The sequence below is a fragment of the Pleuronectes platessa genome, chromosome 7 (assembly GCF_947347685.1).
Source record: "Pleuronectes platessa chromosome 7, fPlePla1.1, whole genome shotgun sequence".
In the NCBI taxonomy this organism is placed as follows: Eukaryota; Metazoa; Chordata; class Actinopteri; order Pleuronectiformes; family Pleuronectidae; genus Pleuronectes; species Pleuronectes platessa.
This window is the reverse complement of record NC_070632.1, coordinates 12,029,943-12,042,528: the sequence shown is the minus strand read 5'-3', so window position 1 is coordinate 12,042,528 and position 12,586 is coordinate 12,029,943. Positions and strand designations below refer to the sequence as shown.

The 12,586-nt window shown below is 45.9% G+C and overlaps 1 protein-coding gene across 2 annotated transcripts in view; it reads right to left on the bottom strand.

Annotated features, from left to right (window-relative positions):
- frmd4a (FERM domain containing 4A) overlaps positions 1-10,798 on the bottom strand; it is a 70,401-nt gene extending 59,603 nt beyond the window's left edge. Inside the window, exon 1 of one of the 2 annotated variants that reach the window (XM_053426628.1) lies at positions 10,681-10,798. In XM_053426628.1, coding sequence (XP_053282603.1) covers positions 10,681-10,746 — 66 coding nt within the window. In that variant the 5' untranslated portion in view covers positions 10,747-10,798. Of the gene's footprint in view, positions 1-3,444; positions 3,916-10,680 lie in introns of those variants that run through there. The other variant, XM_053426627.1, reaches the window with a different exon arrangement.
- Between the last annotated feature and the right edge of the window lie 1,788 nt (positions 10,799-12,586).

The following is a 12,586-nucleotide window of genomic DNA, read 5'->3' as shown; positions in this document are numbered from 1 at the left end:
GATGTTTTAAAGGTAACAAGGATCAATTAGTATTCCTGCCTCACCGCTCGTCTGGCTGCTTCCAGCTCCCAGGCCTATAGTGGCAAATTACAGTCGAGCTATTGTCTGTTTGCATTCCTGTACCGCTCGTGAATGTGTTTTCTACACGTCTCTATATGTGTGTGTGCGTGTGTGAACTTCTCCTTCGCTGACAGTGATCCCCCTCCTCCCACCTTTAAACCCTCGCTCCCCTGTGGTGCCCCTGACAACAACATGTTTCCTCGGAGAGCTTTCCAGCCTCCTAAAATCTGAAACGTATTTTCTCCGTCTGTTTAACAGTCCCCCCTCAAACACACACACATCCAGTCTTTCCTTTTTTTGTTTTTTGTTTTTGTTCTTAATTTCACCAGAAAAGACCTGAGGAGCTTAACACGATAGCGGGATAACAAAGAAGGAGGATAATCCTAATTCAGACTGCTCACAGATGTAATCTAAAAAAAAAAAGCTGTTTTTAAAACGTCAACACCAACTGTGTAATTCATCCTCATGATATCACACTGTCAACATATTTACTATATAACCAAATAAACCCATCAATCCAGTTTTGCATGCCCTTGCACTTCATTCATCGCGGCCACTTTTACTTAATCAAACACGGAGAGAAAAGGGGGGAACGAGGGGGAAGGAAGCGACACAAGTCTGGATATTTAGATAGGATTTCTGAACCACAATAACAAGGAGTAGGGGGAGAAGTTGAAGTTGAGAAAAGACAATGATTCGTGTCGAAACAACGTTCAGAAACCAAGTTGGTCTCGTCTTGTATTGTTCTGTGGTTAACAGTGCATGTTTTATTCAGGCGCGTAATCGCTGTCGACCGTGAAACAAGGATTGCTGTGTTCTCCCTGTAGATATGACTCAATTAACTGTGATAGGAACCCCACATCCATCAGAAAACTTCTGACACAGACATGATACCATTCATCTGCATTAGCCCAGATGAGGTGGTAGAAAAGCAATCTGGAGGATCCATGGTTAAGATATGTTTCAAACAAATTGGTTATTACTAATGTTTTTTTGAGGAAAGTCAGTGGGGATGTGCACCGACCTCTGTGTGTTCTCTAGGAAACGCAGAAGGCCATAAAAAAACTAGGCTTTCCAAAAGCGAAAAATTCTTTTAACAGTATCAGCAGTAAACATCTCCACTACAGCGTTCCCCTCCGCTCAGTCAGCTGCATATAAATACAGTTTTTGTCAATATGTTTTCCTGTATGGTTGTGTCTGTATGCAGCTCACGCAGTTATATAAGGCAGAGACTGATGATAACACAATGCGTTATCTAACACAACATGTCAGAGCAGGACAAAGCTGCAGCTGTGTGTAGAAGTGAAAGTATTTCAGAGCTTTGCAAAGGACATTGGAGGGTAAAGTCATAACACGACAGACAGAATACCTTTTATAAAATCCCTCAGGGGGAAAAACCGGTGGATCACTCAGCTTTGTTCACCTGCCAACACCGAGCAGAGGAGTCAGTCCGACACTCTGATGATTTAAATTCAGTTTCTAAGACGTCTGTGTCGATTTATCGAGCACTGTTCTCGGCCCGCGTGGTCCGATAGATAACCGCCTAGAAAACCTGATGCAGTCACTGCCTTTACACAGGCAAGCTGATGCACATGCAGCCATTCAGTCTTTTTTTCCCCCCAGCACAACCCAACAGTCATATGAAAGAGTGAGTGTATGTAAATCACAACAAGTAATCCCCCTTCAGTCTGTCTGCACACAGCTGGCTGCAAGAAAGATGAGCGGCAGAACGCAATCAGGAGAGAGAGCGGGGAGAGAGGCCTCCCTCCTTTCCTGTGTGAGAAAACCTAGAGATTTGAATGTGTGTGAGTGTGTGTGTATGTGTGTGAGTGTGTGTGAGTGTGTGAGTGTACGCGTGTGTGGGCGCCAGCCAATCTACCGGTAGCAATTACTTCTCTCCTCAGGATAGTGAATAGTTTCCTCCAATCAAGCACTATTACTACATCAAGCCAGATTCTTTTAGATCTCAGTTAATCAATTTATTATCCACTGAAAAAAGTGACATCCTGAAGTTTTTGAAAAGCGAGTCCTGAAATGATCAGGACCACTTCTAACTCACCAGTCCCAAAGAATTGACTTCCCCTCAATTCTCTGAAGTGAGATGACTTGTTCTTCTTCTTCCTCTGCAAAGGAATAATGTTAAAGTATTTACGTGCACAGAGTGTGAAGCTCATCACAGTTATTTTCGGGTAGAAGCTGCAGGAGGGGAATATGTACGTCTGAGCTTATTAAAGTGGAAGCTGTTTCATCTGATGTACAGTGGCCACGCTGCGTAATTTACGGTAGCATGAGCAAAGCATGCGTGTGCTTTGCGTGTATCCCCCTGTGCGCACGTTCAATCAAAGAGAGAAGAACTACAAAGCCGCCGATGGGCTTGTGGCGTTTAGAAGAACTGAAGTCACATCACATCACATCAAGAGGAAATGAGAAGCCAGATGAAATTAGTTTAAGTATGATTCTATGAGCATCAGGGTTTTTTGAGGGGAAAGCAGATTAGATGAGCTGTAAGCCTGAGTCACTCATCACCTGAACACACACTGCACTGAAGTTTGATCCACTTAACCCCAGTGTTTCTACAACATGAAAGAGCATGGGGGAATCAAGCACACACAAACACACACACTCACATCTCTTGTGTGCGTTCGCTTTGCACACACATGCAGTTTTCTCCTGGTGTAAACAACTTTTGTGAGCAGCCCGAGAGAAGAATCACCTGGCAGGTTAGAGCCTGTCTCGTCTTTACAGAGACATAAAGGTTAATTCTGCGACTCACATTCCACGTCTAATCTTTGCAAGGAAACTATCATCTACTGTCCTCGGCCCACACCCGCCCACATTTACGGGAAAACACGCAAAACACAGAGGCTCCTGAAGCCCCGCCACACAAGCTGCTCCACAGAGCTCCAGGCATGGGACATGGCTCCAACCCTGAGAGGGAAGCTGCAGGAGGAGACTGTGAGCAGCTTTACGTGATAACAGGAAGTCAACCCATGTCTCAAGTCGGTTGAGGTGCATTGACAGCGACAGGCAAACAAGCTGCACTCAAAGACAGCTCTCCCAAATGCAGAGGAGACTCCCCCTGTAACCTTGAGAGCTGCGGGACAGCAGTGGAATACATCAGCAGGGACAGAGACTGGAAGGACTGGAAGACTTTGACTGACATTGTCCACTGTAGAGATTAAAAGCTTTGCCTTTGACTTGCCTTTCACCAACTCCAACCTAATGCCGTCCCCTGGATTAGCTGAGAACCTTCCCACTCTAAATCCCACTCACACACAGAACATCACGGCAAGACTTCCAGAGGAGAAGCAGAGAGAGAGAGAGAGAGAGAGAGAGTGAGTGAGGAAGAGGAATTTCATCAGAGAAGAAGGGAAGAAGTCTTACCCTCTCTCCACTGTTCCTCCGCAGAGTCCCCACCGGCAGCTTGAGCATCAGCCGGCGGGTCCTCCCGGGTGTCATCGCGCCTTGGACCCCCATAGTGCGCTCCAGAGTGCGTGTCTCCGTGGGTGTGTGAGCATGTGTGCGGGTGTGTGAGGTGGGTGTCCTCGCCGTCCCGTCCAGCCTGGCAGCCGGGGGTTCACGCAAGCTTGTGCGTGGGTGCGTAAATGTGGAAAGAAGCCTGTGTGGTGGGAGCGTGTACGTGAGTGTGAGTGTGTATGTGTGTGCAGAAGCAACACAACTGCTCCTATGTTCCTCTTTCTGCTTCTATTTGCCTCTGAGTTAGAACACTGCCCATGCTGCTCCGCTCAGAGACGCTCCCCTCCCCTCTGCCGCCCAGGACGTGAATGAGTGTGTGTGAGAGGGAGAGAGAGAGCGAGAGAGAGCGAGAGAGGGAGCGCGCTTTGTCTTTCCTCCCTCTACTCCAGCGCTCTGGCAGCTCCCCCTCCTCACCGCTCACACTCACTTCCTTCAGTTGGGGGCTTAACCAGGTCACTGGATTAATGTGACGTTACGCCTGTTATTAGCATACGCACTGGTGTCACGTGATCCAATAATAATTGTGTCTGAGCACATGTATTCCCCTTCACCACCCCACACACACACACCCAAACACACGCACACACACACATACACACAAACACACACACTTACACAGCCACACACATATACACGCACGCACACAAGCACACTCCCTCTCACAGGGGATCACGTGGGGAACCTCAAAAGGAATATGGGATGTTTTGCCATCTGGTAGAGAGATTATCTTTGCAATCCCACATCCAGCTTTCTCTCCCTGCACTTGTCTGGAATATGACACAAAGAGAGTTTACACACACACACACACACACACTCACACACGCATCCTTGTAACACACATCTCATGCATGCAGATATTGATCATCCTATCCCTCCAGCGTCTATATGCAGAAAAGGCATTTTTTACAGTACAGTGGGGGTTCGGGCTCCTTCATCACGAGAGCTGCAGCTGCAGCCACAGAGCTGAGTCAGTCCTCTGTATCCACCATGGTGGTCTTTACATGTCCATTAAAGCTATTGGACCCGTGAGTTACAGCTGCACCATAGTGACTTACTGTCATATTCTCGTCATCACTCACCGCTGAGCTCTGTTTGCCTCTGCACATCAATACTGAACTGCCAGCTGATTAACTAAAGTGGATCAACACACATGCAGACATGCAGGCAGATGTCCGGTATATGCACATATGCAAGCACACATGTGCAGCCGGTTCACGTACACTGTATAACCGTGAACGTCCTGGTGGCTGTTTTAAACCCAGTAGCTCTGGATTATAACCATGAAGATTTAGCTTGTTTGATGCCGGGTCATAAGGGTGTAAAATGAGATTAAAGCCACCAGTCGAAATGAGCAACCAAACAAGCGCCCTTTCCATTTCCCCATAGCCTTTCTTAAAGCAAGGACCCCCGACGGCTTTAGTGACATGTTACTGTATTTATCACAAACACACACAAACACGCACACACACTGTGCTAAAACCGAGCGACAAGCATATAGGAGAAAATCATCTGCAGAGGTAATCCCCAGTAAGCATTATTTATTCAACACCCTGGCCCACATCAGTGTATGGCCTACATGAGAAATATCAGAGGGCTTTATATAAGCGTGGTCTGCAGACATCCTGCTCGTATAGATGACGTGCTGAAGGAAGTGAAAAATGAAACCAGGAGAGTCCACTCATTTCTCTCTATTTGCGTTGTGACTGTGTGTTTCATGTTAATTCACATCGCGATGGCAGAGATTAACCACCGCCGCTGATTCAGGAGACAAAACCTGGCTGTTCTAATGAGGATTTCGTAGGAGACCTTGACAGGGACATGGCAGCACACTTTCCTAATTGAACAGTTTAAGTGAGGTTTGTGTTCGTCGGTTCTCCTCCACAACTCGTGTATTCTCCTTTCAACATTTCCCCTTCTTCAAATCCTGCGAGGTGATAAGCCCTCTTCTTGACAGCCAGGGATAAAATAAGAAATAATTAAAAGGGAAAAAACAACATGTTACTATTCTTGAAGCCTCGGGCTGGATGCACAATGACCCATTTCAGTCAACGTGCATGCATAAGTGAAGGCAAATGGGATTTACACTCGGTAATGAAAATATGTGAAATACAAAACTGAACTCACAACACGAGAAAAAAATGTAAAACAAATCAGGCAAAAAAGCTGCAAGATTCAGAACAAGTTTCCTCAAATTGAACTAATCGCTATTAAAACATTTAGAACCAGCAGATAAGTAGAGAGAGAAAGAAAGAAAGAGAGAAGATCACTAACTGCTTGGGAGAGATGCTAATGAGGACGCGCAAAGCAAGTTGATTACCCAGGTTTTACTTCTGCAATGTGTCTGTGTGTGTGTGAGTGTGTGTCTGCCTCTCTCTGTAGCTGTAATAATAGGATGCAGTGATTCACAGGAGTAGAATCCCGGCATTGTTACACATTAATTTACCCTGATAGCCCAGCCAGTCTCTGCCCACGGCCGTCTGACTCATCCCTATGGTCCTGCTCCTGCTGTGTTTGTATGTATGTATGTATCTTTGTGTGTATATGCGTGTGTGTTTGTGTTTGCGTGTGTGGGTGGGTGTGTTTATGGAAATACCTTCTAGCTGGACCCATTCTGGGCAGCCAGCGAGGGAGGGGGCTTGAATGTTTACGTTTTAGGGTTTCGCAAATTACAGAGGGTTGCGTTGCAGCACAGGAAACACACACAAATAGTCATATTGGAGTAAACAATACAATCGTGATAGCTTAATTAAATTCATTTCTCAGTGTACGCCTCTGTGCCTCTGAGTGTATATACGCTGGCGACGTCTTCCTCTACCTCCTGAGAGCGAGAGGAAAGCAGGGGCCTCCTTCATCAGGCCAGAACCAATCATAATGGCTTCTCCACAGGGGACCATCCACCTCAATTATCCTCCCCTCACCAGTGCCTACGTAAGAAGGCCTGGGAGAAAGAAAAAAATCGTTGACATGCTCAGAGAGGTAACAGAGCACCCGAGGAAATGCGGACATGTGTGAGACTCACTGTGAAAACTAGGCCATATTTGTATTTTGGGGCGATTTGGTGGAAGTCTGGGACAGGTTGTCCTGGTCAAACCCTGTCGATCGGCACAACATCTGCTCAACCTGCTGTGAGGTGACCGTGTGTGTGTGTGTGTGTGTGTGTGTGTATGTGCCAAGTGTGTTTCAGTATGATTAAACATTTCAGCCATTGGAATGTGGCTAGACTGAACATCACTCTGAATGTGTTGTGTTTATAACCTTGATAAGTTGAGTAGACGTTGCCCTAAAAGATAACTGTCTCTGTCTGGGTGCATATCCAGACTCGTGAGCAGCTCTTATACAGCCATCGATGCCTTAATGGAATTAGAATATATCATTCCAATGGGACGATCAGGCGTCTATTATGAGAGTGGAGGCAGACTTGAATGGGCTGCGAGATATGCAATTTGGCCAAATGAAAAGCATTCAAGGCTCTTAAATTATTCACCCAAGTCTACTGGAAAAGCTCAGAGTGTGCTGGACCGGCAGAATCATGAACCTGCTCATGATGGAAACTAAAGGCTGAATGATAATATCAGTTTATAGACATGAAAATTGGATATGGTGAATTGCCCCCCCCCCCCCCCTCCCCAACACCTATTTGGATGATTATTCACACAGAATGAACGAGACAAGGAACTGAGAAACACATTTCAGTGCTAAATCTGACAAGGTTATTTCAATTGTTTTGGCATTAATGTTTGTATTATGTTTATGTCAGCTTTACATGTTTCAGATTTTTTGATTACCTGTGCTAAACTATGTTTTGATTGGTGTGTTTGCTGACATGAGACCTAATAAAAACAATTGTGTGTGTATGTGTGTTTGTGTGTGTGTGTGTTTGGGGGAAATATCAAAGAAATAAATCTGATCAAATCATAATCTGAGGAGTGATACCTACAGCGACAGTAAAGGAGTACTGAGAGGTGGACTAACACGCTGCTGGTGTCTATCCACTGGATTTGTTCACCATGAGAAAAACAAAGCATGTCACCATCTTGATTCTATTTCAAAGGGTCAGGTTGCAGAGACATTGCTTTGAAAACTCTCCATATTCAAGCCTTGGCCCTGATGCAACTTGACACTGCTTCACCGCTTCATTCGGATCAATACCATGATCAGATTAACGTTAACAGGATCAGTGCTGATGGAGGGCGAGGCAGAGAAAAAAAGACAGAGAGGGGTAGAAAAGGAGAGGGATAAAGAGGAGAGGAGATGGAGGAGGTCACTGGGTAGAAGAGATACCCATTTCATAAAAGAATGGTCACACATTACCAACCCAGTCAATAGCCTCTATCTGAACCGACACGTCTACAGTGGCACAATTAAAAGAGAACAGTAGACAAACCCACACACAAACACACAGTGTACAATGTCGTGATACAGTCCTCACTGTGGAGAAAGCACAAGCTCGTGGTATCGTGCGTCACTGTTTCTGTGCTCTTGGCAGTATGAATGCTGGCGGAGCCCGCAGACCCTCTGTGACAGACCCGAGCTCCCAAAGATATGAACCATGGTGCTTCATGGCTGCTGGAAAGAGAGGAGAGAGGAGATGGTACTGAGGAGAAAAGAGCAAAGCGGAGCAGTGCAGTGCAGCTGTGATGGAAACAATCACATCCGGCCGAGGTCCCCTCTCAGAGGAGACGAGGGGGGGATGGGGGAGGAGGAGGGGGGTAAAGGAGGGATGTGGGAGGAACAGGAGTGAGAGAGAAGGGACGTTTAGCTCTGCCCCCAGGCCAGGATGGTGGAAGACATGAGGATGTTGGGGGGAGAGAGGAGAGGATTGCGTTGGGGGTGAGTGAGTGGGGGAGGCAATTTGTGGGGTGCACGAGGAGGAGATTCAATTAAACTACACAAGGACTGAATGCATTTTTAATCACGCCGCTTCATTTCCTGATGTGACTGTCAGCCTTTGTGGAAGACTCTGAGGCATCCTCTGAAAAGCGGGGCTGCCATCTCCCTCTCCCTCTCCCTCGCTCCCTCGCTCTCTCCCTCTCTCTCTCTCTCTCTCTCTGTCCTCATAGTTCAGTGGACCAGCAACACAATACACAGCAGCTTTGCCAGGAGCTGATAAAACACATTTTTCAGCAGCTAGAAAAATTAAATCAGAAAATGAAAAATGTCAAGGATATCAAGATATTCAGTGAAATGAATGACTCTCAGTGATTTGGTATTTTTTGGATAGTCTCTTTTAAAAACCAGTGCATTGTTTCTTGAAACCATTCGATGACTTTTGGGGATTTCTTACTCTTACTGAATTTTAAGCTGTCCGTAAGCTGTTACTATCTTGAATGCAGAAGATAAATAAAGGTGTCGACCTGAAAGAGCAACAACGATTGGTTCGGCTTCCCTGCGAGCAAACAACGGCAACAAAACAGTGACCTCCTTTTCTTAGCAATAAGAGAGGTTGCAAAGAAAGTTCACAGCCTCGGATCCTCTCAGCTTTTCTGAATCATTTATATGCGCTGCCTTGCTAATGAAAAATAGCGCCGCGTCCTTGAATATAGCTGTACACTCAAGCCGCATGCTCCCGGCCAATGAGAAGCACAGGAAGGGCTCCAGAGGTCCATTTCTACTCGAGGATGAAGAAGTGCAGTCATGATTGTATTATAATGACCCCCGGCTCTGTGCTTAGCGGAGTTAATTTACACAAACGCACAGAACGCACACTCTACACAGAAGGTCAGTATACTGTATATTGTATTAGTCTCGTGCTTTAACGCCCTCTGAATCAATGTTTTCCAGAGTTTATCACGCCTGGTCCATGTCACATATTTCACTCAAATAGACTCTTCTTAGCTCACGTCTGCATGTCCAAGCAGCTGTGTTATTGTGCGGGTGAGTGTAGAAGTACACATGCAACACATATGCATGCAAAGTGAGCAACCAGACTGGAGAGGGTGCGGGCCAATTTGAATATTTCTCATTTAAGTATGCAAAGCGGCCAGATAACCCTCTGTTTCCCAGCCTCTTCCAGCAATTAGAGAAATAAATAAATAAGCAGCCTCATTAGGATGCTAAGAGGAAGCATAAAGGAAGGAAGCATTTTAGTGACGTCCATTTTTCAACCCCCCACCAAGTGCATAAATAACCCAAATCCTGATCTGGCCACAAACGCTAATCCTTCCTGCTTTGGTGGTAAATCGTCGATTGGATGTACAGAAAATGAAAATCCCCGATATAGGTTGATGGTTTCAGGCCGTAAATCTCTGCACATATCAGTGGCGCTGTCGCCCTGCAGCAGCAGAACGGGTGCTGATACTGGAAGCACACAACGTCTCAGGGAATAGGACAGATTACTGCTCTACCCAACAGATGCCTGAGCCTGTAAACAATGTTAAAGCGAAACAGCAGCTTAACAACCAAACTCATTACAGCAGCCGGCAAACCGAGGCAACCAGGGATCCTGTTGTTGCATTTACAACGCGGCCATGTCTGCAGAGAGATGGATTGTATTTGCCTTCATATTTGTTTGTGGCTACATGTGTGTGAGTGCTTGCTTGTGGATGTGTGTGTATGTGTGTCTGTGTGAGTGACTTTTCATCCCAGAATGCTTTGTAAACCGCAGCGGCCTGATTAATCCACCTCTATCACAGCCATCACACTTTCCTTCTTTTCTCATTCCTCTTTCATCCCTCATTTCCCAGTCGTCAATCCTCACTTCCTTTACTTGGGAGATTTCATTCACTACCCGTCAAGAGATTCATGCCGATAGGTGCAAATAAATGTGAATGCTGCAGAGTGTAAGCCCCTGCATAAAGATTTAAGACTTCGGAGTTAGTTGGATGACAGCTCCTAAAGTCTGTACTCAGGGGGCTAACCCTGCGTCGAGGAATCCAGGTTGGATTTGTGGTCTGACAGTTTATTTGCTGTATCTCTCTCACTCTAAGTTTGATGTTTAATCAGCACTTTTTTTTTTCCCTCTGCCAATTAATGAGAGCATCTGGACAGAGGCCCGAACATATGTCTGCCTCTGGTCTCCAACTGCAATTATGCACCGGAGAGGTCACAACTGGGAGAAGAGCGCCGATTGAACCGTTTCGGTTAAATGTCAGATAAGTGAGTTAAAAGTGAAACTGAACAAAAGAAGGGAGTGGGCAAACTTACAAAAACATCCATGAGCATGTGTTCCAGGGTGACCTCGATGTCCTCGAGTCGAGCTGAGAGAGTCATCGTTCATCTGATCCCAAAATAACGCAGACGAATACGATTTTTTTTTTTTTTTGGACAAAATTCTCAATCAGGACCCGGACTCCTGTTTCCCTTCCTCTCTTTGATTTTGTGTTATGATGGGATATTGACCGACGACTTGAGAGGTTCAGCCATTTCAGACTTTAAATATTTCAGTTCTCCAACGAACCATGCCTCGACAGCTTCTTTTCCTTTCAGTCCAGCCTAATATGTCCACAGCCTCCTTTCATTCTCCATCCAGTGCAGCTTCCCAAAGTCCAAGTCTGATAAATAAACAATATCTCCACTAAACTTGGCTCCGAAAACCTTCTGGATTCTGATCAGTGCTCCAAATGGTTCCAAAAAGGAGTGCGGGGTCCCCTCAAAGGGCTTCACTCTGTCCTCATGGTGTCCCGTGCCTATACTGTCTCTAGATCAGATCGGAGTTATGATCCATGGCACCGACAACTGCCTGTGAGTGAGCCTCACTGTCCCTGCTAGGATGCACAGAAGAAGAGGAGGAGGAAGCGAATAATATGTGATGCGGTCATGTCTCTGTTTCATTTTTTTCTTTTTACATGTTTCTATCTCACATTCTCCAAGTTGTTTGAACGGGATATTTCCTCTCTCTTTTCTCCCTCTCTTTCGTCTGTGCCCTTTCAGGTCCCTGTCCACAGTGGACGTCTTTGTGTGGCGGGAGAGCCCGGGGCAGCTGATGCCCAATTCTGGGTGCTCTTGGCTGGGGTCATCGTCTCTCACACTGGGCCTCTCATCAATGGGTCTTTGTAGCGGCCTCATTAAGGGTCGGCCCTGGGTTGCCGAGGCTCCCATAGACACACAGGGGGAAATAAACAGCGATATGGACTTGGAGCTTATGTAACAGTGGCAGGGAGGGGTGGGCGGCGGTGATAAGAGGACAGGGCGCGTGGGGTAGAGCGCTGATTGGCAAGGAGAGGGTTTGGGAGGGAGGTAGATGGGGCAGTGATTCAGTGAGGGAGGAAGGAAAGTGGAAGAAAAGAAGGGAAGCAGGGGGAAGAAGGATGTTGATGGGATGCCATGGAGAGGGCTTGTTTTTGTTTTTCTGGCAAGCGCTGGTGGAACGGCCCCCGCTAGTCTCTGAGTTCACCAGACATAGAGGAATAAAGGACGAGGCCGACTGAGTCAGACACAGCAGAGGAAGTTTAATTGGGTTGTTACACCAAACAGGACATGACTATACTGTGTAGTAACAAGCTGTAAAGAGGGAGACTGTAAAGAGGGCAGATGATCTGAGAACAAGTTTTTCTCCACAGTAAGTTGATTCGTTCAAAGCCACCCCACTGATCCAGGGTCGTTTTATTCCACGTCTACCAGTCACATAATGTGCAAGGAAAGAACAGGCTCTGTAGTGATAGAGCCACATTCTTCCTTAAAGAGGCATTCCACCAATTTCACACATGGAGGTCAGTCATGTAGAGTTGGCATGTACAGTAACACCCAGCCTGTGAAAACAGCTGGATGTCTTCTGTGGCTCTGGAGGAGTTTTATCATGTCTGAGATAATGTCTCTGATGATGTCGCAGTGAGGATGCTATGTCTAAAACTTACACACAAAATCTGCATTTACAAGCTTGTTACTAATGACAGATTACAGAAGAATAAATTAGATTATCTTCACATCAGTTGCTTCAATTTGGACCATTTCTACATGTCTCTAGTGTTTCTCTAAGTGTTATGGAAATACAGTATTCTAATTTAAATTGGAATTGTGCCTGAATTTTCTCAAATGTTCAACTGTTGAGCTGTTGATGAGAAGAAAGTGTATATGCTTTCACTTGGGTTGGATTTAATTATTTGCAATTAAA